At 41.7% G+C, this 25795-nt stretch overlaps 2 protein-coding genes and 2 long non-coding RNA genes across 12 annotated transcripts; 3 read left to right on the plus strand and 1 right to left on the minus strand.

Moving 5' to 3' along the window:
- Positions 3475–7664, plus strand: LOC8063017 (GDSL esterase/lipase At5g55050). Its single transcript, XM_021459181.1, has 3 exons — positions 3475–4078; positions 6512–6636; positions 6732–7664. The coding sequence occupies exons 1-3, from the start codon at positions 3784–3786 to the stop codon at positions 7455–7457; spliced, it is 1146 nt and encodes a 381-aa protein (XP_021314856.1). The 5' UTR covers positions 3475–3783; the 3' UTR covers positions 7458–7664.
- On the plus strand, positions 9066–22359 carry LOC110430502. Of its 8 annotated transcripts, none has more exons than XR_002447851.1 (10): positions 9066–9331; positions 9909–11397; positions 11561–11607; positions 11701–11766; positions 14520–14590; positions 18056–18091; positions 18176–18492; positions 18612–18834; positions 18944–19073; positions 19786–19917. It is a non-coding gene; the product is annotated as an uncharacterized LOC110430502 (long non-coding RNA). The 8 variants fall into 8 exon arrangements; XR_002447850.1 differs by having other exon boundaries at positions 9909–10967; positions 11078–11397; positions 14520–18091; XR_002447843.1 differs by lacking the exon at positions 19786–19917 and adding an exon at positions 21887–22359 and having other exon boundaries at positions 14520–18091.
- Positions 17811–22142, minus strand: LOC8063019 (putative disease resistance RPP13-like protein 1). 2 transcript variants are annotated; one of them, XM_002466843.2, is made up of 3 exons: positions 21380–22142; positions 18193–20997; positions 17811–18103 (listed from the first exon to the last, which is right to left on the minus strand). In XM_002466843.2, the coding sequence occupies exons 1-3, from the start codon at positions 21740–21742 to the stop codon at positions 17978–17980; spliced, it is 3294 nt and encodes a 1097-aa protein (XP_002466888.2). In that variant the 5' UTR covers positions 21743–22142; the 3' UTR covers positions 17811–17977. The 2 variants fall into 2 exon arrangements, with proteins under 2 accessions (XP_002466888.2, XP_021303896.1); XM_021448221.1 differs by having other exon boundaries at positions 17811–18106.
- Positions 20751–21349, plus strand: LOC110430508. The gene is made up of 3 exons (XR_002447853.1): positions 20751–20892; positions 20964–20999; positions 21263–21349. It is a non-coding gene; the product is annotated as an uncharacterized LOC110430508 (long non-coding RNA).

The raw sequence follows: 25795 nt of genomic DNA on the forward strand, positions 1-25795 counted from the left end.
TATGACATGGGGAACTCTAAATGATATTGTACCGTTCAATGTGTCTGTAGCACATTCAGTTGAAACTAGAGGAACATCATCGGATTTTTCTTGCAACTTGCTTATAGCAATATCTGCTTCCAAGTCCAATTTATCTATACCTTTCTCCAAATCATCAAGAAGTTCTTTTGACAATGAACATTTCAATGTAAGGGATGTAGCCTTTCGTGAGATACGCGCAGCACGCGTTTTCAAACTTTCTTCGCCGGTTTCTTGTTTCTCGATATAAAATCCTCTTTTTGCATATTTGGTCCATCTTCCCAATATATATTGCGGCGGCAATTTGAAAACATCGTTCACACTAAAAACTTTGAAGGCATGCTTGCACAGTATACCTACAAAATAAAGATATAATTTTTCATCGGTGCACATTAGAAACTATATTATAATTCAAAATGTGTGCACATACCTATGGATTCATACTTTCTGCACGAACATGTAATGGATATATTCGCACAGTCAAAAACAGTCGTTGCTCCATGATTAGCTTGCATATGTGTAACCATATATGTGAAGATTGATCCATCAGTTTGCAACAATTTACAAGAGAATGAAAAATATTCTTTAAATTCTTCCTCAAACTCCAAATACATCCTCTTTGTATAGGATTCAGCTGCGGTTTTCAATAGAGGTAAATTTGGGATGCAAGTAACTGGGTTCTTTCGACGTGAATTAAAATCCGCTTCTAACTCATTTTCACGAAGGCTAGCAGAAACCTTCTCGCACTCTATAAGAAGTTCAGTAAGTCCAAGTTTTCTACGAAATCTTTTCTTGAAGACGTTATTCATACCTTCACTTCTTTGAGTTGAATTCATATCGGCAGTAAAAGAGTCACGATATACAGCGGCCCACTTTTTCCTCAAAGCATATAAGTTTGCCATCCATTGGTTGTTCTCAAGGTTATACTTACTCAACAATTCCTGCCACTTCTGGATGAATAGATCTTCTGATCTATCTTCATACACACATCTCTTAAATTCAAGTAAAAATGTGTCAGGATAATTCTGAATTATGGGCCCTAGATGTTTAGCAGCATTAAGATAGATGTGCCACAAACAAAGACGATGACTTGTATTTCTAAATACATAGGCAATTGCTCCTGCCATGGCCGCGTCTTGATCAGTGAAAATTGTGTTGGGCTGGCTCACGACCGATCTCATTGTTGCTATCCATCTGTGCGAATGGAACTTTGTCAGATCCTCCATAAAACTCTTTCATGAACTCATACACCTGGGCTGGCTTCATTCCAGCTTCTCTTATCTGACCAATGAGCTGCCTGTCTGCTTCGGTTACACGACGCTGTGACTTCAACTTGTGCAATTTATTTGGACTAGCAAGATAATGATTGTGATCAAGTACAACCTTTTGTACTTTCCAAATCCCCTCTTTACTAACACTAAACTGAACACGGGCATCACAACCCGTCCTTGTAACGTCCCTGTTTGATGACTCATTTCCTCGAAATCCTTGGTTACTGCAAACTATATACTTTTGACATATAGTTTTATCAACTCGGCGCTTCGTATGACTCTTTCTAATACTAAACCCGACCTTACCAGCATAGGTGTTGTACATCTCATAAGCTTTATCCTCTGAATCAAAAGTCATTCCAACTTGAGGGCGAATCAAAGGTTGTCCAGTTTTATCTACTACCTGTTGTATGTAGAGAGAAAATTTAAAGGTGTTTCGTTCGCAAAAAAAAAGAAAATTTAAAGGTGTTTAATAACCAAAAAATACATAGTATGATTTTCTCCATGCTTATAATAATCAAAGTGACATCTCATACCTCATCTGATTGTTGTGTCGTAGATTCTGGCAACTCCAAAATTGATATAGTCCTGTGCAATGTACACGCGGACTTGATGACAGCAGTGTTGTTCTCCTATATAAAAACACTTGTTTGAGATGTTCCCGCATACAAACCTAGCATAAATAAATTCTATAATGTTATCAGGTGCATAGCGATCCATACGTACCTGTGTTGCATCAATGGCATCAACGACACCATTGATTAGGGCAGAGTTCGTTTCCATGCTGTCTACTAGTGTATTTGATTGGGAACAAATCTCCTCTGAATTATCTTTGAAGGCGTAGTCCGTCGTATGGCTTGCGTGGCTACAAGACATCGCGCAACCGGCGGCAACTCGCACAACCGGCCGCGGTATGTATCGGCGGCGGCGTGACCTATTTCTGCGCTCTTTTCCGTGCGATGGAACTAACTCAGGTAACTATCCAATGATTACGGCGCTGATCGGGTGATGGAAACCAACTTGCGAGCCGAAGACGTGCGAGCCGAAGCGCTGGGATGCGAGTCAAGCGGACGGCTCGCCAAATCCCAGTGTACACGCGTCATCAGCACGAGCCTGGTGCCCACGGGGACTCGGTGCGGGGAGGCCGCACTCAATTTTCTCCCTGATTTCGATCACCGCACCGCACGGCACCATGCATGCACCGCCTCCATATCCCTTTGCGCGTTTTCGGCATGCCCTAGCTAGCTCCCTCAGCCGTGTCAGTCAGCAACAGCGGTGGCACACGTACTGGCGGCACTATTATTTGAAGAAAAATAATCTAGCTGTGTCCATCTATCGACCGGGATCGATCTGCTGGAACGTAACGAGCCTGAAATCAGTGAGAACTGATGAACCAGCTTCATGCTTCCTAATTAATTAATGGATCCTGTCTGGATGTAGGCAGCATGCAGTACTCGTCGTCGTCTCGGTCGATCTGCCGAGGACAAGGACGGTCAGACATATATCCTGCTATGCATTCTTCACAAACCTGTTATATCCTATAAAAACGTAACAAATATTTATATATTTTTAAGTCATAGAACAGTATTTTTTCTTTCGCCAGCATGATGAAAAATCAGCTAGTCGACCATGGCGTATATCACAGATGAAAGGGCCTTTATTACTGGAGTGGTCAACCGGCCCTGATAGATTAGACGCTGAGACGACCTCTCCCACTCTTTTTTTTTTAAGGAAACAGGAGGGGTTTAATCCTCTACTGAAATTTATTAAAAAAAAAAGTTTAATTGCATAAAAGTTACAAGCCTCAGAGAGGAGCAAAAGGAATAAAAAAAATCCCCCTCTTATTAGCTCCAAGTGAACTTTATATCATTTTATTATTATTATATAATAAGCGTCAATAAAGCGTGATCAACAGGTACGTACCTTATGAAATATTTCAGGCACACCTCATGGCTCATGCATGTGCAGCTGTTCCCGGATTTCCTTCTTTATTTATTTATTTTTCCCCCCCGTTGGACACGATGGAACGCCGGCTTGTTGCCCAATAATAATAAACATTTGGATAGAGACGATGTGAATACGTCCTCGCAGTCGCAGGAGAGCTGCGCGCACGGCAAATCATCAAACACAGAGAGATCAAGCAGGACCCATCGGTATCAGTTGCCCCCGTCCCACACGCTCGATTGCCTGCTCCCGCGCGCGCCATGGCCAAGCCGTCTTCTCCACACGCCACACAACTGATACACACGCATGACAACTACGTACGTCCACCGCTGTGCCCTCCCCAATTCTCCCGGTACACACCTAGCTAGCTCACTTGCTAGTCTTGCTTCAGTTCCTGGCCACACAGCTCTCGATCTAGCTAGCTATAAATATGCCTCCCCTCGAGCTCACAATGCACCTTCATCACCGATCGTGTGCTTCAGCTACTAGCCTACTAGCTACATACTGCTAATTAAGCGTTGACGACGTACGTACATATATAGTACGTGCAATGGGTGCTGCTACTGTCACAAAGTCCTCTCCTGCTGTTTGCTCCATGGCTGTTGCCGCCGTTGCCTTCATGGCGGCGGCGGCGGCGGTGGCTTCGCTCATCGCGGTGCCGGCTGCAGCGGCGGCGTCGCCGGTGCCGGCGATCTACGTGTTGGGGGACTCCCTGGCGGACGTCGGGAACAACAACCACCTGGTGACGCTGCTCAAGGCGGACTTCCCGCACAACGGCATCGACTACCCGGGGAAGAAGGCCACCGGACGCTTCAGCAACGGCAAGAACTCCGTCGACTTCCTCGGTGCGTGCTATCTAGCTAGTACATACGCTGCCTGCTATTCCGATACATTTCGTTCTCGATCGGCCGCGATTGACGAATATTCATCTGCATATATATGCAATCGAAATAGAATGAAATTGGTGGATTTCTGATGATCCATCAGCTTCTTTCTTTCGCACTCCCACCACACGACATTGATTAGTATTGTTTGGAACTTACTTAATTTGTATCATATCAGTCCCAGGCCAGTGGTAGGCTCATCACTCATAAGGTGTGATCAGCTCGATCGATCACACTGTTACTGCATCTACGACATTTCTATACTATTTATTCTTTTTAATACTGAGAGGTACTGCATTCACTATTCTATTTGAAGCTACTACTACGTCACAAGATTAATAAGTCAGCCTAAACTAAACCGTTAAACCTCGTCAAACAACATGCGCCCAATATATGTCAGCACAGTACATTATGTTATTGTGTGAAAAAGATAAAATATCTAACATACTTTATCTAAGCATAACTACATATATATGAATGCGGTAGGCAATGGCAGCACGCTATTCATACTCTGTTCTAGTTGCCGGGGCGAGAAATATCTTCTGTGATATGTCAATTGTCATGAGCATTCTAATGATTCTATTAGGTATAATATCACATTATCGTACTGTGTGCTTTGTAATTTAGTGCGCGCATATTCTTTTTCTCTCTTGTTTTCAAAAGTATTATTACTTTTGTTAATTTGTTTTAATTTTTCGCGTTGATTATATTGACCCAAATAAAGAGTCAAAGAGAGAGTTCGCATCCACAAAAAGAATATTTGTCTTCACTGGAACTTGACTACGGAGGATTTAATAGTGGGCTATATAAAGATGGAGGAGAATTTCATAGGACTGTCTCGACGTGACAAGCAGTCAAGCACGAACTAGTACTTAGTGCCCAGAATACATTCGCTTTTCTAAATACATATAGATTTTTTTGTGAACATCTAAATACATAGATTTTGATATACACTTAATTACATATTAATTATATCTAGATACATAATAAAAGTAATATATATATATAAGTCAAAAGGTCTTATAATTATAATTTGGCTCATAGGGGTAACATGTAGTCTAAATTGAGATAAATAAGGGCACTCACAATGCAGACTCTATCATAGAGTCTAAAATTATTTATTACCTCGAACAATGTGGACTTAGAGTCTAAATAAGACTTGGAGTCTTATTTTTTTCTACCTCTTTGTTTAATAAATATGCTGCCACATCAGCAAAATACCATAAATAATATGTAATTAATTATCTTGGACTTTGTGATAGAGTCTTGCATTGTGAGTGCCCTAAGGGCACTCCCAATGCAGAAACTATCGTAGTTTCTACAGACATTAATTAGGATGCCACCTAAGCATTTTGCTGATGCGGCAATGTAGTTATTGAAGAGAGAGAACAAAAATTATAGAAACTGGGTCTAAATTAGAAATCATGTCACGAGATCGAAGACATGAAGTGATATGATTGGTTGAGAATGGAGAAAGAATGAATGTGATTGGAAAAAAAATTATTGTATAGAAACTATCATTAGGGCCATAGTTTCTATACACAGTGGCTATAGAAATTAATAAGTATAGAAACAACATGTAAACATAAACATAATCACTTTTGCATAATACTAAACGTCTAAATCTGGATAAATAATTAATGCAAACATCATTTTTCTTGCAAGACATTTTTTATGGAACTGGAGGGGGCTGGTGCTTTCCCCATCTGAAACAAGTCGCTTAGCGAGCGCAATAGTAATATATGTGTGATATCTCTGGGACCAAGAAAAATCTTCATATTCTTCTAGTTTCCTTTATTTTTTATTTGGCTTGACATGATTTTCTTTAACTTCTGAAACAAAGCTATACAGAAAAATTGTCTCTTGGTCACCAGTCATCAGTCAGATAATGAGCCCAATTTGGCATCATTCTGCATTTCACTTTCGCAGCTCAAATAAAATCAGAAAAGAATAGACCAGCGTGTGGCTGCGTTAACGAAATTCTTGCTAAGAGATGACCTGTCCGAGTTTGATGTCGACAACTGAATTTCCGACTAGAATTGATTGGTATTGTTTTTTTTCCTTATCCAGTTGCTGAACTGAGCTGTCCTAGTTTCATGCATTGACTGATCTTTATTAGAAAGCTAAAGTGTTTCGTATCTTGGGGAAAAAAGTTCTAAATTATTGTTGACTATATGCACATAAGTTAACTAAGTTTGCACATATTCCTTTTCTTTTTCCTCACGTTCCAATATGGTTTGTGAAATTTTGATCCCAAACAGTCTTTCAAAAGCATATTATATTGGTGTTAATTAGGTCATGTGTGCTGCATATCCATGGCTGATCGATCGGAGGTTTGCACGGTGTCTGTAATAATCAGCATAGTAAAACATGTCATATTTGACATCCTTGCAGCTGAAAACCTGGGGCTGGCGACCTCGCCGCCGTACCTGGCCTTGTCGTCGAGCAGCAACCCCAACTACGCCAACGGCGTCAACTTCGCTTCCGGTGGCGCAGGAGTCTCCAACGCCACAAACAAGGTTCGCCAGTCTCTAATCATCATTGCCATTTGTGAAAAAGAAAAGAAAAGATGTCGGACATGCATGAATCATACGATGTTGTGCTGCATGCACAGGACCAATGCATCAGCTTCGACCAGCAGATCGACTACTTGGCGTCGGTGCACGCGTCGCTGGTGCAGAGCCTGGGGCAGGCGCAGGCCACGGCTCACCTGGCCAAGTCCCTCTTCGCCATCACCATCGGCAGCAACGACATCATCCACTACGCCAAAGCCAACTCCGCCGCCAAGCTGACCGCCACCGCCGGCGCCGCCGACCCGTCGCAGCAGTTCGTGGACGAGCTGATCCAGACGCTCACGGGGCAGCTGCAGCGGCTCTACGGCCTGGGCGCGCGCAAGGTGCTGTTCCTGGGCACGGGGCCCGTGGGGTGCACCCCGTCGCTGCGGGAGCTCAGCCCCGCCAAGGACTGCAGCGCCCTGGCCAACGGCATCTCCGTGCGCTACAACGCCGCCGCGGCGACCCTCCTCGGCGGCATGGCCGCGCGCTACGCCGACATGCACTACGCGCTCTTCGACTCCTCCGCCGCGCTGCTCCGGTACATCGACCAGCCGGCGGCGTACGGGTTCACCGAGGCCAAGGCGGCGTGCTGCGGGCTCGGCGACATGAACGCCAAGATCGGGTGCACTCCGCTGAGCTTCTACTGCGACAACAGGACCAGCCACGTCTTCTGGGACTTCTACCACCCCACGGAGACCACCGCCAGGAAGCTCACCAGCACGGCGTTCGACGGGTCGGCGCCGCTCATCTTCCCCATGAACATAAGGCAGCTCAGCGCCATATAGATATATATATAGGCGGCCATACCTAGAATCAGAGTAGTCCTTGTATATGTTGTGCATCATATATACCGTGGCCTTGGACGTCATAGAAAAAGAACTCAAAGGATATAGCAAACCTCATAGAGGCTTGCATTGGCAATATGCATGTATTATCTCCAAAGAATGTAATTCTAGATTCAAAGTATATACCAATTATCAAATCTCATAGAAGCTTGCACTGGCAATGCATGTCTAAAGAATGTCATTCTACATTTTTTTTTTAGAAAAAAGGAGGAGTGTGAAACCCTACTGAAGATTTTATTAAAACGAAAAGACCCTACTCCATATAGATCTTCAAGAGACAGAGAACCGAACAATTTTTTTTAAAAAAAATTACACATAATAACCTTCTAGCCATAAGTCTACATTTAGTCCAAGATTATTTGAAAATACCATGTGTGCTCAAGGGGGGCGATGGGCTGGGCGTGCCGTCATGCCGTGTGTCATCAACCACCGCGGCGTTCCCTGCTACCCCATGCTGAGAGCTAGAGGCCTAGAGCTACCAAGGGGTCAAAGCAGTGTGGGAGACTTGGGCGTGCTGTCGTGCCATGGTTTAATTTTCCGTCGTGCCATAGTTTGCTATTGTGATAAGGCGTCATCCATAATTTATGGGTTCAAGAGCATAGGCGAAAGCCATGCTCGGCTTATCGTTGCTATCGACGGACGATGTCCTTAGGCTCCGTTAACCTCCTTGGAGACATTGTTACGCCCTATCCACCCATGTAATTGTAGAATATCTCCGGGTGAAAACCTAGCTCCAGTTCTCTGGGGCCAGTGGCGGTGGCACAGTTGAGGTCTCTTTCGGCCAGTGGTGGTGGCACCATTGATGTCTCTTCCTACTTTGTAGGTGTCGCCGTTGAAGTTCACGTCGGGCTTAACCATAACACTTCTGCACATTCCTTCGTTTGCTTGCACCTCCTAATTGGGGGCACTAGATGGTTGTAGGTTGATGTCTGCTACTAGTGTCCTAGCTCTGATGTCCTTCAAGATCCTTGTTGCATTTTTCCACCATATGTCGGGGTTTGTGGGACTATGATACCCTCTCTTGGATCTTCTCATTCTCTAATTGTCTATCCTCCAACACTTAAGGCTTCCTCCCCTCTAGGGGCATAGGTGGAAGGCGACTGGGTCTTGGATGATCTCCATAGAAGATGTACATGATGACTGTCATCTGTCATCTTAACTTAGTGCCTTACAGTCGCGTGTGGAATGGAGTTCACCATAGTTTTGCCTGCTAGTACTAAAATGTTCGACAACCATAGTGCTCTCTTTTTCACCCTTTTGCTCTTGTAACTCTAGGTTCAGGACCCAACAATGTAACTACCATCACCGGCTTTTTCCTGTGGTAATGAAATTTAGGTGGGGATAGTTCATCCATCGGTGACCTTTAAAAAAATTTTATACGGTGCAAGCAGCGCTGTATTTCACACCCTTGTTATTTCTTTGCTTCACGACTATTGGGAAGTGCTGGACTCAAGCCCATCTGAATTTTTGTTTTAGGAATAAGCCCATCTGGATGTAGTCTTTATAGACTAAAAGCCCAGTCAAAATTGATCCCATCCTTGTCCACACACGTCTTCTCAGTCTCGTGTGGTTTGTTCGTTCCGACTTCCCGAGTGGCTTTCGGGTTTCCTCTTCCCTCGTCCAACCAGAGTACCAGACCACCGGAGTCCGGAGGTATCCACCTTCACCGCCGTACCAACGCCCATCGCTGCCTAAGGTGCGCGACGGGTTTAACTCCCGGGCGCCGAGTTCTCTACAGTTCTACCTCTGCACCACCTCCGACCTGGGTACCAGCTTCCGCCATCGGCTGGGTACCATCGGTCCATCGCCATAGGGTAAGGTACTGTTTACGGTTCCAATAGAGTGGTTAACTTTGAGCTTTGAGGATGGGTACTAAACGGCCTAGTATTTCAGCTTGGATGCAATATAACTCTTCTCCCTAAGAAATCATGGGATGCAATGAACCCACAGTTGAGTATGTGTGGCCGTGTGGCAGCATAGATTTGTTCCTCGTGTTTTAAATCGAAGGGATGCCGTCATCAAAATAGTTGTTTCTTCTTGAACTGTTCGAAGTTCAGACACAGATATTCTCTGAAACTCACATAATATCAAGGATGTCACTTACAACTTGCAAACACCTATTTCACTCCATGATTCAGTATAGCTTGGCTGTTCTCAAGAAACAGACTTTTAATGTCCTTATGAGTGTTCTTTCAAAAAATGTCCTGATGAGTGGAAATGCAGACAACTTAAAGTTTCTTCATGAATGTTGCCTTTCAATACTAAGCTAGTGAGAGAAGGAGCAATCGGTAGTCTAATCATCTTCTCACAGTTTGTTATAACCAGCTTCTTCATATGAGCTGGCAATTTCTGTGGAAGGACTCTCAATTCATTGCTATCCTTGATTTTCAGCTCACGAAGAGAAGGGAAATCACTTTCAGCAATGTCATACCACTCCACCCATTTTGGCGTGTCCTGAAACTCTAGTAGCTCCAGAGCTGGGAACCGTTTTGTGGAGCCCTGGCCATAAAACTCTTGCCCAATTCGCTCTACACCTTCCATATGGATGACTACAAGTTCATGGAGCTGGGGGCCTGGGGCAGTTGGCCAAGAGCTGGAAGAAACTTGCATTTTTGCTTCCATAGAGTCACCTTGGCCAAACGTTAGAAGGCAGGATCACCCATCCAGCTTGGATATTTGTAGCCACTATACTCGACTACCTCCAACTCCTCAAGGTTCCTCTGTGGTTTTAAGCTCTCAAATACCTCCTCTTCAAATTCTGGGGTTGATGTTGCATTATTCTGATCAGCAGTGTGCTCACATTCAGTAGCGTAGAATCCAGCAGACCAATCCAATCTTAGAATTTGCAGGTGTCGTTTACTGATCATGTTTGTTGTCTGAGCATCATTGATGTTGGTCACTCTGCTGAGCCCTGTAACGGAAAGTTGTCCATGGATATTCACCAAATGGTGTAGTTCAGCAATGTTGCAGTGCCAATTCCCTGTTCCAACACTATACCTTGTCAATGTTTTTAGCTTCTTCAGCTCGCCAATTCCTCTTGGCATGCATAGGGGAGACCAGAGATCTAAACTAAGGTGCTGAAGGCTGACCAACTTCTGAATGCCTTGTGGAATCTCTCCAAGTATGTTAGTTCTTGCATCCAAAACCTTCAAGCTGTAACTAAAGACCGCAGATAGATTCAGGTAGCTTGGCAATTCGTGTTTGAAAAATACTGAGGTATCAAAGCAACTTCCGTTCTCCTATTGACTCAGGCAATGATGTCATTGAACTATGGCTTAAATCCAAGGCTCTCAGATGTCGAAGACCTTCAGGAAGTGTAATGTTGATATGATGAGAGAACAACTTGGAGAAGCATCTTCTGTTGTTTTTGAAAAGAGAAGAATAGTACCTCTTGTTATCATCCTAGCATTTATAACTTGAAGTATCCTAATACTTCCATTAACTGGCAAGGTATGCAGGTCCAAATTAGTATGATCCGTAGAACTCACAGCAAAGGATATGTACCTAACATTACGCGATGCATCATTTAAGTACAGCATGTGTTGATTGTCCAATTTCAGAATGTCTTCACCTGAGACAAATTTGGCCAGATCAAGGAAAAGGTCATGTATGGTAAAGCAATTGCGTCCTCCATCAATTTGTACTCACTGAACCATAGTTCTCTGCAACAGGTCATCAAAGTATTGATTGCCAATATTCTCAAAGTGTCTATGGTTCTGCTTAAGGATGCCCAAAGATATCCAGAGATATACAACATTTTCCTTCATGAAAATGTGCCCCTTTAGGAACAGCGTGAACAAAATGAAGCACCATTTCAGGTCAATTGGCATTCGGACATAGCTCAATATTAAGGCTGGTAACACAGTATCCTCCCCTGTTGGTAAGTCCCACAGTTCACTGTCCAATATATCACTCCATTTTTCCTCATTTTCCTCAAAGCGAAGCACGCTTCCAATTGCTTTGACTGCCAATGGCAGGCCTCCACATTTGTGAACAATTTTTCTGCCAATTTCTTCAGAGGCTTTTTCTATATTTTGATCTAGGTGACCAAAGGCCATCTGCTTAAATATCTGCCAAGATTCATCAAAAGGTAAGCAGCCCACATGGTAGGGAGCCATTGTCTGGATGACTGATAACACATTCACATTGCGGGTAGTTACAAGTATTGCCCCTAATTGTGCAGTTGACATTGGTGATAGCAAGACATCCCAAAGGTCCTTCCTTTCGCTCCACACGTCATCAAGAACAAGTAAAAACTTTCTGCCAGCAACTTGATCCATTAGCATATACTCTAGCTGGTGCAGTTCTGTTATTTGACAAGGTTTTCTTTTGGTGTCTTAGTAGAGGGTCCCTTGGGTCTTCTTGCTGTTTTTGATTTCGTGTGGAGTTTGTGTGTCCTCGGTAATCTTCGGTTTACCGGGTTTGTTGGTTCATGTTAAACTCTAATCCTTCTGCTTAATGAAATACATGCCGAGCATGTTCTCGAAAAAAAAAATTTGCTCACAATGTTTTTAAGATCAAAATTCTCTGATACATGGATCCATCCAATTAGATCAAATTGCTTCGCTATCCTTCGATCATTATAAACTAGTTGGGCTAGAGTGCCCCATTCCAATGATAGGAAGAATTGATACAATTTTTTCTGCATGAGATCCATCCATTGAGAGCAACATCTTGACTATGTTGTTCTTGTCATCATCTCTTCTAATGACAGTGGGTTCGTCAACATGTGGGGTAGTTGGCATTGGCAGGAAGTCTTGTTCATCTTCTCTCAATGGTGCATCTGCCTCATCCAGATGGAGATCATTCCATGCCTTAGTGATCTCCTTAAATCTTTCTAGAATTTTTGTTACCCTGAGAGCCAATTCATCTGGTACTGGAACCACCACAGGGTCTGTTTCAGGTTCCTAGAGATGAAATACTTTATTAGTGAAAATGGAAACAATTTATTGTTTGTAATCATAACTTTTTCGATATTTTAGTAATTTCAGTAGTAGTAAGTGCCATTAAAAGTTTCACTGGCCTTAATCTCGTTTGTCTTGCTCACATCTCAAGTAGTTTCTATCCACGATTTGAGTGTTTTGAGTTGAAGGTACCATAGAAAATTCTGCTATGTTTTTGTATGTGATTAGACAATCATCTAAATCTTATACAAAAAAGACAATCATCTAAATCAAATGGTTTGATCATTATGAAAATAGAAGTGCAGGGAAGGAGAACTGCAAGTACCTCCTTTTTTCCCTTGCTTGCACTTACGTGTACTTCTGTCTTCACCATGACTGTTTGGATTGGATCATCCATCATACGACGCAACAGCTCAAACTTGTACTCATCGATAGCATCCTGTGCATCATAGGCAAACTGCTGGAGCTCCCTCAGGCGAAGCCTTCCAGACTCATCTCTGATGTTATCCTCATCCATTGCCCCAAGTGTGCGCTGGACAGTTGCCAGTGCCTGCACATCGCTGATTGCAGAAGTTTGCTACTCATCAGATTGTGATGACCCAATCGGTGCAGAGACCAAGGAAGCAAGCTTGCTTGCTGTCCACTTGATAACTCCAGATGCAATCAGACCAGCCATCTCTCTTCTGCTCCTCTCTGCTAACTGGAAAGATTTGAGTTGGTGAAGCTATAAGATGGCTTCCAATCACAAATCACACTTAAAAGCTGGTATAACTCTGAAGTCGGAGTGCGTTGACTTTGCTCTATGATATAGCAACGCTCTCAAGACAGCTTATTGTTTCTGGTACCATCTCACATGGAGGCTTGTACTTCTTTTGACCACACTTTTGTCTGTTCTTTTAGTGGCCCAAAGCTGGTTTGCCGGCACACTGAAGGCCCACTTAAATTTTTAGAGAATCTATCGAGTAATGTGTTATATATTTTGGTGATATTTCAGCTACAGAGCATTGAACCCATTTTTGCCCTGCGCTTCACATAGGTGGTCCCCACTTTAATTGACATTGCATCACTAATTTTTTCTGTAAGGCCTTGTTTAGTTCCAAAAATTTTTGGGAAATCGACACTGTAGCATTTTCGTTTGTATTTGACAAATATTATCCAATCATGTACTAACTAGGCTTAAAAGATTCGTCTCGTCAATTCCGACCAAACTGTGTAATTAGTTTTTATTTTCAACTAAATTTAATACTCCATGCATGCGTCTAATGATTCGATGTGATGGGAAATCTGAAAAAATTTACAAAATTTTTTGGGAACTAAACAAGGCCTAACTAATGAATGTCTGACTCTACTATTCATCTTACAGTAACATTTTTGCCCTGCACTGCGCATAGGTGGTCCCCACTAATTTATGTTTGTGTCTGGATACAAGTTCTGGTGGTTCGTTCCTATTGTTTCAGAGCAAAACTATCATAGTTTAACGTTGATTATAGTGTCATCTAAGCATTTTGCTGATGTGGCAAGTTAATTATTGAAGAGAGAATAAAAATTATAGAAACTGGGTCTAAGTTAGAAACCATGTCTACATGAAATCCAAAGACATGAAGTATATGATTGGTTGAGAATAAAGAAAGAATGAATGTGATTGGAGAAAAAATTATTCTGTTTCCATCGGGAACATGGTTTCTATATATAGTGTCTATGTAGTTTCTAGCATTGGGACTGCCCTAAGCCACTGTACTTTCTGAACCAGTATTGAGAATTTCAGATAGGCTACATAGGAATTGTATCAATATATTCAATTTCATAATATTAAAACTTTGTCTTTTACTATTAATTTTTGAACTGATTGAAGCTACATTGACTGCTATTTCTAAATGAATAATACGACTGTCTTTGTGGGTTAAAAGTTTATTGCACATGAAATTCGTGTACAAGATAATGTGACAAACTGGATCCTATATGTTGGTTTGAATAGATGAATCAGATCAAGCAATAAGGGAAATTTCAATAAACAAACATAGTAAAATTTTGGATACTTGAAACATGTTGGTCGACTTCATGAGTAACTTTGGAAATAACAGTAACTTACTGTGTCCAGGTACCTCGAGAAAGGTGCATCAAATACAGTCAAAATATTTCAGCTGCTTGAATGGAAAAACAGCTCCCAAGGTTTGCAATCCCTGGATCTCTGGATGTACAGAACACTTGTACCACTAAACTTGCATTTGCTTGGTGAACTCATCCTGATCATTTTGTTAAAAAAAACTCGTCCTGCACCATCTAGTTATTGTTCCAAGCCACAATTTTCAATCCTAATAAGTCCAAGATCTACATGTACGAATTTTATCTGTTTTTGTTGGGTTGTTCACCATTTTAGTTTGGAGTTACCCAAATGCCAAAATCTGAAGCTTTGTTTTTGTCATTCTGATAGTGACAAACTTCTTCGATAATTTCAAGGGATTATTTAAATATCTGTTTTTAATTCATTATAGCACTAGTTTTGACAAGTTTCCAGCCTCTAGACCAATGACTTCCCGAGGTCGATGGCAGATTTAGCCCATTGTCAAGGGTGAGGGGTTCTAATGCCGGATGTTGAGGGTGTGGACTTCCTATGCTGAAGGATCTTTCATGTTGAGGGCTTCTTGAGCTACATCTAGGGTGAAGCCTTCTTGTGCTTAGCGACTTCTTAAGCTCGATGTCAAACTTGAGGGCTTCTTGAAAAGAAAACCTAGACCAACCTAGGAGGGACTATGTGGTATTTTTATTAAGAATAAAATAGGCACCTAAGTTCCATTGGATGAGGCATTGAACCTGGGTGGTCTAGTTATGGTACACACCCCCACCTTGACGAATTGATCTAGCTCAGCTTCCTTCGAGGGCTTCTTGAGTCTCAGGACCTTCCGAATGGCCTCAAAAACTTCTTAAATTTGTTTTCTTGACATCAAGGACCTCTTGAGTATGAGCACGAGGACTAGGGGCAGGGGCGGACTCAGGCGGTCAGGCCTAAGGCCAGTAGGACCATGGCCAGTAGCGGAGCCAGGAATTACATATAGGGGGGCTAACCAAAAAATCCAACTTGTCAAAACTAAGCATAATCGGCGACCGCCTAGCTTGATTTATCGACTTGACGTAGGTGCTCGCATTTTCTATATATAATTCCGGTGGTAAACGACACACCCTTAACAGAAAGATGTTTGAGATGATTTTATAACCAGCTTGAGAGACGCGTCTCTATTTTTCTAAGGTGCTTCTTAGTATTATCTAGTTATGTTTTGTATTCCCTCCATCCCAAATTATAAATCATTCTAAGAATTTTGGAGAATCAAAGTAGAAAGAATCACAAAGATTTATGCCATCAAAGAGGTATACTGCGAAAATATAATTAATGAAGAACCTAGTGGTACTTAGTTGATATCATAAGTATTACTATCTTATTATATAAATTTGGTCAAATTTAGGATGCTTGGACTCTCTAAAATTCATAAAATGACTTATAATTTAGAATGGAGGGAGTACGATTTTACTATCTAAAGGATACTGATAAGTATATATAAGAAAAATTATTATATTTTTCTCTTAATATAAATAAAAACCATAAATTTATACCAATAAAAATGTTTGTTGACACATGTTAGGGGGGGGGGCATGGCCCCTGCCAGCCCCCCTTGGCTCCGCCACTGACCGTGGCCCTAGTCATGGCTCACCGTGCACACAGGACCCGCTGAGGGTGATCGTCGATTGGAAGCGCTGCATGGCGCACATGCTCCGGCCTGGGAAGATTGGCTAGATCCAGGGAGGAACATGTGCATACACTGTCTAACTCAAATAGATAGACGATGTATATAAGTTTTAAACCGTATACTACAACGTAGTATTGGTGCTATGTAGGACTGCCTTTGGTTCAAATTTGTAAGTCTTGCTCGAACTTCACAATTATATTCGAGTTCTAGGGCCAATCATCTTCATCCAACCAGCCTACATGTGTAGTATGTCAAATACTCAATCCTAATAATTCCAAAGTATTTATATCTTTTTGAGCCATATTATTTACTGCTCATTTAGTTATGTGAGAGATGGGCTCTTTTGAAAACACGACGAAGAGGAATAAGCTTTTGACATGCTGCACAATTCAATGAACTTATATGAGACTATCTTTTAGACTTAACAATTTTGTTACTAAGGCCCCGTTTGGTTGCAACTGGTAAACTTTAAAAACTATTATATCAAATGTTTGGACACATGTATAAAGTATTAAATATAGATAAAAAAATAACTAATTACACAATTTTTTTATGAGACCCAGTTATAGACGCAGACGCTCACATACACGAGCACACACTCACCCCTATGAACGCACGCACTCACACCCTACCCCTATGAGCACCTTGGAAGCACCGAGGTTGGATCGGCAAAGTTCAAAATTGACGAAGTCACCACAGGCACCTCGCTAATTTGCGAGATGAATATTTTAAACTTAATTAGTCCATGATTGGACACTAATTGCCAAATAAAACAAAGATACTACAGTACTGTTACTTTACTGCCTCTAACCAAACACACCCTAAATTTTGGCCCTAGTCTTCGTCGAAATCCTTAGGTCCGCCACTGACTAGGGGACTGTCTCGTGTGCTGTCTTACTTAGCCAAGCCAAAATTTGGTCATGCCCATCAAATTTTTTTGAAGGAACTAGAGGGGTTTGCACCCCTACAGAGAATAAATTAAAATAAAGCACAAGGTTTAACAATTACAAATTACAAAAACAACTAGGCAAAGGGGGATCTCTGCTTAACGCATGGGCATAGAAGTCAGCACAGAAGTTTGATCAATGTCTAGCAAAAGTGGGATTGGACCAAAGGATGTGGCCATGTACTAGGGTGCTAGTCAAAGGTTGTTCCCACACATGAAACAAGGCGAGCCCCAGGGAAACTTTTCTTTAAATAAAATACGAAAGGAATGAAAACAAATAAGCATCGATAAAAAACAAATGCGGAGTACATAAACAAGCTCAGACTAACAGCACAACCTCAATGTTCCAAGGTACATTCTTCTTTCTAGGTAATTTGAAATCTGTTTATGTCAGTTGGTCCATTATTTAAATTTGGTGTTATCCCAGAAAGATAAAATTTAGGGCTTTGTGTTGTCTCTTCGATGATGACAAACTTCTTCAGGAATCTGAACACAGTAGCTAATATGTTTCATTAATTTAGACATAATTCACTAGGAACCATCCTTAAAACTGAAAACAAACGGAATCAGACCTTTAGAAAGATTAGAAGAGCTAACAGATACAGAGCACCTAGAAGAACTGAAAGGTACAGCTACTTGTAATGGTTTCTAACAGTACTATATAGAGCGGTTTCACTTGGAACAGACCAAGGACACAACCAAATGTTCCAAGTTTGTTGAGTGATAATGTGTTGTTTCTAACTGGTGGACATCAAAGATTTTTGTCCTGAAAAGTATCAACACACAGGGTGCTAAATGACATAATCAAATGTTTACAGCCATCTGCATTTTCTGTAGCGAAGCAGTAATTTCTATGTCTATTTAGTTTCTCTAATCCTCCTGGTCATCATCATTCTCGGGTATATCTAAGAACTCTTCTTCAACTTCATCGTCTGTTTCATCCCACAGCATTTCAAGAGCTTCTCGGTCTTCATCACTTTCATGGTCAGGCAGTAGCTGCTAGCAGTGCAAATCAATCAATGTTTTTTTTTCTTCTAAAGTGACAATTTCAGAAAAAAAATTGAACAGGATAAGGCATAACATACCTGATCATAGAGTTGCGCATTTTGGAACTCCAACCAGTCCTGTAGCTGCGGACATTTCAAGATTGTAAGCCGCTCGAGCTGTTGGGGAAGAGTCTGGTCAAAAGGGAGATGCAGTTTCCGGCACGCTATTATGTTTAGCAGCTTGAGAGATTGCAAGTTGCTAAGGCCCACTAGTTCCTGCAGCTTATGGCATGCACGAACCACAAGGATCTCTAGCAGTGGCAGGTTCTGGCTAAGAATGACGTACTCTATGTTGTGAGAAAGAGACACCTTCAACGCTCGCAGCAATGGCAAGTTCAGGTCAGAAAATAACTCTTCGTTAAGTTTTCCCTTTAAGACCAAACTAGAAAGGTTTGGAAGATGTGGCAGCCTGACTAACTTATCGCAGTTCTTGATCACTAATTTTGACAAGGATGCAGACAATGGACGTGGAAGATGCCTCAACTCAAAGCATTCCTTGATTCTGAGTTCGTGGAGGCAAGAGAAGTCCCCATCATCTACTCCGGACCATTCCACCCAAGTTGGCATGTTCTCAAACTCTAGATCCTTCAATGAAGGGAAGCCTTTTGTATCACCTTGCCCACAGAATTCCTTTGAAATGTGCCGAACGCCTCTCATCCATTGCACAGAGAGCTCAAGGAGGTGAGGCAATTTACCCAGTGTAGGAAGAAATTCAGAACTTTGCTCATACAGAGTTATTCGAGTCAGTTGGGTGAAGCTAGAAAGCCCTAACCATTCTGGATATCTGTAGCCACCATAGTTGGCTACCTCCAACTCCTTCAGATTGCTATGCGGCCGAAGGCTCTCAAAAATTGCCTCCTCAAACTCGGGTGTACGTACAATGTCACATTGAACTCCGGAATGATGTCTGCATCTACTAGGTAATGATCCATCGGCCCAATCCAATGTTAACTTTAGCAAGTGTTGTTTACTGACCAGATTAGCAGTTTGTGCATCATCTACACTGCTTACTCTCCTTAATCCAGTAATAGACAGCTCTGGACGTATGTTGACAAGGCCATGTAGCTCTGCAATGTTGCAATGCCAGCTCCCACTTCCAATGCTGAACCTTGACAAGGACTGCAATTTCTTCAGTTGTCCAACCCCACTTGGCATGCATAACGGGGACCGCTCATCTAATTGGAGATGGCGGAGACTGACTAATTTCTTGATTCCTTGGGGAATCTCAGTTAGGCTGTAGGTTCTTGCATCCAAGACCTTAAGATTGTGCAGATTTTCAATAGAATCAGGAATACTTGTGACTTCTGTCTTGAATAGAGAAAGGTATCTTAAAAGTTTTAAGTCTCCAATTGAATCTGGCAAGGTCTTCAATCCAGTGTGACTGAAATCTAAAACTCGCAGTTGCTGGAAACTTTGCCATAGTCGGTCAGGAATTATCACATTGATATTAAAGGAGAACAACTTGGAATAGCATTTTGAATTGTCTGTTGAGTTGATAACTTGAAGTACTCTGAGGCCTTCTGGAATCTTAGCAGATTGCAACATTACATTTATATCAGAAGAACTAACAACTAAAGATAAATACCGATAACCTTGGTCTACTTCATGGAAATGCTGGATGTTTATTTTCAGGAAATCTTCACCTGCAACGAACTGTAGCAGGTCATGGACAAGATCATGCATCATGAAGCAATCCAATTCATCATCAGATTTGGTCTGCTGTATCATAGTTCTTTGCATCAGATCATCAAAGTATAAGCTACCAATATTTTCAACCCGTCTGCGACTACCTTGTTTGAGGATATCCAGTGACATCCAAAGATTTATGACATTATCTTTCAAGAAAAGGTACCTTCTTGGAAGCAAGGTGAGGAAAATGAAACACCGTCTAAGGTGCTTCGGCATCCGATCGTAGCTCAACCTCAGAGCTGGCAGGACATGGTCTTCACTTCCTGGTAGCTCCCACTGTTCACTATTCAGTACCTCCTTCCATCTCTCCATGGTAGGCTCAAAGCGAAGAGCACTTGCAATTGCTTTTATTGCCAATGGCAACCCTCCACACTTTTCCACAATCTTCTTGCCAATTTCTTCAAAATCACCATGGATATCTTGAACATTGAGGGCAAAGGCCAGTTGCTTAAACAAGATCCATGATTTATCAACAGATAAGAAGCTTATATGGTAGGGAGGCATGGTTTGGAAAGTTCTTGAAACAGATTCGTTACGGGTGGTTAGTAGGATCATTCCCAGTTGAGCACTTAGCATAGGAGACAGTAAAGCATTCCAAAGGTCCCTGTCCTCATTCCACACATCATCAAGAACAAGCAAGAATTTCATGCCCTCAACTTGCTCCGTCAGTGCATCTTGGAGATCATCCATTTCCATTGCCTCACATTGTCTTCTTGAAAATGACATGAGGATCTTACTTGCCAAGTTCTTGACATTAAACTCAGGAGATACATGTACCCAGCCCTTGATGTCGAAGTATTTACAGATCCTTCGATCATTGTACACTAGTTGAGCAAGTGTTGTCTTGCCTACTCCTCCCATACCAATAACAGGGAGGACGGAAAGCGTCCCTGCATCAGCATTGACACCTGCTGTTAACATTTTGATGACGCTTTCCTTGTCTTCTTCTCTGCCAACAATGTTTAGTTCATCTGCATGTGGGTTGGTCGGCAGAGGCAACAATTCATTGTCATCTTCTAGCATGGGCGCATCACTCTCATCCATCTGGAGGTCATTCCATGCCCTTGTTATTTCATTGAACCTCTCTAGAATCTTTTTAACCCTTGTCGCTAACTCATCAGGAACAGGAACAGGAATAGGGTCTGCTTCTGGTTCCTGTAAGTAAAGTTCTAACAATATGATTATTCATTTATATTTCATTTTCAATTAACATACTTTATGGATGGGAACAGTACAAATATGAAAACCGTTGAATAATTCTTCTCATCTGCGTAACCATCTCAGATAGACTTGTTTTGTCTAGAACATATCTGATTCAGCTTGCATAGCATGGAAGAAAGTGTATATGCCATGCACATAACTTTTTGGCACCGGAAACATCAGAAAGCATGTTACTAATCTAACTTTTGTTCTCTTGTAGAGGTGATTGAATTAAATAGACCAGTGCCCCCCCCCCCCCCTACTAATCACAAGTGTTGAGCAGATAACCAAAGAGAAACACATGCACACTTGAAAGTTGAGATGGAAGGAGCAGTACCTTCTTTTCGCCCTTGCGTTTGCGACTACTTCGGTTGCTTCCATCACCTTGCCTGTCTTGATCTTCCATCCTTCGCCGCAGCAGCTCATATTTGTACTGGTCAACGGCATCCTGCGCATCATAGACAAACTGCTGCAGCTCTCTTAGGCGCAGCCTCTCTGCTTCACCTCTGATGCTGCCCTCAGCTGATTCATCGAGCGTCCTCTGGATCCTTGTCATTGACCTTCGCAGCTCCCGGAGGTCCTCAAGAGCTGATTGCCCTTCATCCGAGTCGGAGGGTGCTGTCCAAATTGGTGCAGAAACTAGAGAGGACAGCCTGCTTGCAGTCCACTTGACGATTCCAGATGCAATTAGCCCAGCCATATGTGCTTGCACCTGTGTTCGATCTCAGACTCTTAAGAACTTTATGACCAGATCTGTGACGGGTTTCTGTATCCAGTTTCCTGTTTATGCTAAACAGCAGCTTCTGTGTGTGGCCATGGAGATAAGGACGTTTACTTTGTGCAGGCTACAAGTTGTACGCATTCTGGCTGGATTCTCACATGGGGTGATTTAGTGGCGGAGCCACCCTAGCGGCGACGGCGACGTGGGGCAGCCGTTCCAGCTAGACAGTACCGGCCGATGATGTTCAGAGCATCCTCGTTTTTTTCCTGTCATCTTTCTCATGTCATGTCTCGCATCTTACGGAGCACCGCGCCAGGGGGTCAGACAAGGCAGAAAAAAAGGTGCTGCAGCTTGGCTTGTTCAATGGGGCCACACCACAACGACAAAGACGACTATGCAGTATTGTGCCGGTGCCACTACCAGCTAGCAGTAACAGCATTCTGCTGTTTGGGTTTAGATTAATCTCAACGGCAAACACCCAATGTACTAGTGCTAAATGCTGAAGACTAATAACATTTTAACATTTGAGTTTAGGTTCTAAACAATTGCATTCACCTAGTAGTAACAGCATTTGTGTTTGGGTGATTATTGATTGATTCGTCTGGTACACTTTCTAAAATGTCCTGTTTTGTTCAGCAGTAATTTTTAGCAAACGGACACTATTTTTCTCTCACAAAATCAATATAAGCATCAGCATAAGCCAAAATTTAGTGTGCACGCTTTTGGTTTAGGTAGTGTATATTATTCACCTTAGTGAAAAAAAAAATTCTGGCTCCACCACTCGAGGTGATCTTAACGAAGTTGACTTCAACGGTGAGTTTCTTGTTGTATCCTCCTAGCTTCAGCCTCATTCTTAAGGCATTAGGTTATGTGTTTCTATTTAATAATGACAACTTTGACAATTTTTATGTTTACTTTTTAAAAAAAACATTAACTTTGGCCCGGTACATTGTACTTGTAGTATTACAAAACGAAAACCTTGCTAGCTGCCATTTGTTTTCTTTGGGTATTCCAAAGTTAGAAAGTGGAATATCCTCTTTGGCCAGACTGCCGATAGAAAAAAAAACAAATAATCTGTTAGTAAAACCATGGTTATGTTGATTAGTGAAAAACCAAACTTTAATTCAGTTTGCATTAGGAAATTGCCTGAAGACTGGACTTGTTTGGAAATATTTATGTATTGCTTCATCATTCAGAAAATATCACGCTAACTTGTTCAGATAATATCAGGATTGGTGCATGTTACTAAACTATGGTTGTGAAACTTTCATGCTTAGGAATTTTATTAGGGTTCACATTCATCAGTTTACCTTACGCCACTATGCCTTTGGAAGAAGACTGGGTCAGCTTCTACTCTTTCAGCACAGCTTCTAGAATATGTTATCGTTGCACATGGAAGCTTGTACTTCTATTGACCATGCTTAAGTTTAGATCGAAAAGGTTTTTGGATTTTGACACTGTAGCATTTTTGTTTTTATTTGACAAACATTGTTCGATTATAGAGTAACTAGGCTTAAAAGATTCGTCTCCTGTTTTACAGGTAAACTGTGCAATTAGTTTTTGTTTTCATCTATATTTAATACTTCATACATGTGCCGCAAGATTCGATGTGACGAGAAATATTGAAAAAATTTTGGTTTTGGGTGAACTAAACAAGACTGCCAAACCGCACACAGCATGGCACAGCAATTTTCCGAGGTTCTATTGAATGTTGTCTCCTTTGTGTTGATATTGGATACATTTTGGTCCTTTCACTTATTCGGTCACCATGCTAATCTGGCATGTTAATCCACTTTCTTGGTCCAGTGAAAGCATCACTGTACTATTGAACCTCATAGAATCGGTTGCCATATACTTTTTTTTTAAAAAAAAATTGGTGGCCAGTGGATGCAAGCCACTTAACTTCAAGGCTCAAATTATACACAACACAATTTATAGACTGCTGAAACAGTTGTTTCTACTTTTTTTGCTTTTTGAAACGAGCAGGAGAGTTGCCTGTTATATTAAAAAGAAGAGATCGCCTAGACAGACACTGTACAAACCTCAGCTAACTTGGCTCTATACACAGCTAGATGAAACAAAAAACGAACAAGCAAACAAAGCAAGGAACAAAAGCTCAAAAAACTAGGGGAGAAAATATTGCTGATGTCATTGGATGCATGTAGAAAGGTGCTAAAATTGGTGGACTCTCTTAGCTCAAACACTCTCGTATTTCTCTTCTTCCAGACCTCCCAGCAGACTAATATAATGAGCGAACGTAAGCCTTTCCTATTTGTACTCGGCACATTTGATATCGCCGTTCACCACTTCTCGGCCATGTTCTAAATAGCGCGCTATAGCAGACGCTATAGCACTATTTAGCGTTTGCTGCTAAGCTATGAAGATTTTAGCGCGAAATGATTGTTCCCGCTATTAGCAGCTAATAGCACGCTAATTTCGCTAAATTGGGTTAGTTTAGCGCCGCTATTTGGCCTTGGGCTTCATTTCCATCTGCCCAAATAACTTGGAGGCCCAAATAGCAGGGATATGTCCCCATGTGATGTATGTTTATTATTGATGTATCATGTATGAACTACAAACTTTGATGTAATATGTTAGTAAGACTTTGAAATATCTATCTCTATTGGTATTTATAATGTTTTCATTTTTATTATGTGTAAAATTACATGACGTTTGACATATTTTTTGCTCAGCCGCTAAATGGCTTAGTTCGCTATTAGCGTGCTATAGCTTTTCTTAGCCTTTTAGAGAGGCTGCCGTTAAGAGGTTTAGTCCGCTATTTAAAACATTGCTTCTCGGTCGTGTCGCTTGGCGGCCATGCACTCGGGTGCAGGTAAGAATTTTGCGCCCATGTGGAGATTTTCTTCCACAGGCGCTTCTAGAAAGATACACATGAGTGGCAAAGTCGACATATTTCTGGTAACTAAATGTGGGGGAAAAAACGGGCCCAAGGTTTGATCTTGAAATCTGAAATCTGTATTGTGATCGACGCATTTGCAGATTTGTAGCCCTAATTGCTTGGTGAACTCTTCCTGCCACAGCTAATGATTGTTCTCAAGGTACTATATACGTTCCCAGTTGAACAAGTGCAGAGTATTCACGCAGGTAAATATTTTATCCCTTTTCCATTGGTTGATCCATCGTTTGATCTTGAGGCCTTCTGGTTGTTGCTGTGCCAAATTTCTTCAAAAAGTGCTCTACCTGGAGCAGACGGCCAGGGTGGCTTGTAATTTCCATTTTAGTTTCTCCTCCTCCGCCCTTTAGTATTTCTTTCTTCCTTTAACTTTTGGACCGCTTTTTCCAATAATATTTTTCTGCAGGGGTGCAAATCCCTCCAGTTCAGTCAAAAAAAAAATCTTCAAAAAATCCCGAAGCCACTAGTTGGATTTTTTTTTTTAGAAAACCAGTTGGATATTTGTTAGCCTTTAACGGTTCAATGCGCAGAGGGCCCGGATGTGCGCATCTTATGTAGCCCAGCGGGAGGAGCAGCGTCACCGGCCGAGCCAGGCCATCCTCCTGAGCTCTCTCCTTGGCTGAGCCAGGCCACGGGCTCGCGCTCGCTAGCTCCTCAAGATCTGGACTGGACAGTCGGCCCATGATTTATTTCCAGAAAAAATATACTTTTTCTCTAACTTTTACGAAAGTTCGTTTTCCCTTCCTTAACTTCAAAACCAGCCAAATCACATCTCTTAACTTTCCAAACTGTACATTTTACCTCCCTGAAATGGTTATAAAGGCAATTTTGCTACAATGAATGGTGATTTTCTGCAGTGACGGTTTTGTTTTTTTTCTTTTTTTTTAATTATTTCGACTGATTCTTTGACAAATCATAGTAAATCATAAAATAAAAAATCCATTTTTTGGATCTACATAATAAACATATAACATAGTATGCTTTAGTACAAAGTTTTGCTATAAAGGTTTTGTCTTTTTCTTTTTTTTATTTACTTGGCTGAATCTTTGAAAAAATTATAGTAAATCATAGAAAAATTATAAAATAGAAAATCTAACTATGTTGGACTCCACATGACT

Source organism: Sorghum bicolor, chromosome 1, assembly GCF_000003195.3.
Source record: "Sorghum bicolor cultivar BTx623 chromosome 1, Sorghum_bicolor_NCBIv3, whole genome shotgun sequence".
In the NCBI taxonomy this organism is placed as follows: domain Eukaryota; kingdom Viridiplantae; phylum Streptophyta; class Magnoliopsida; order Poales; family Poaceae; genus Sorghum; species Sorghum bicolor.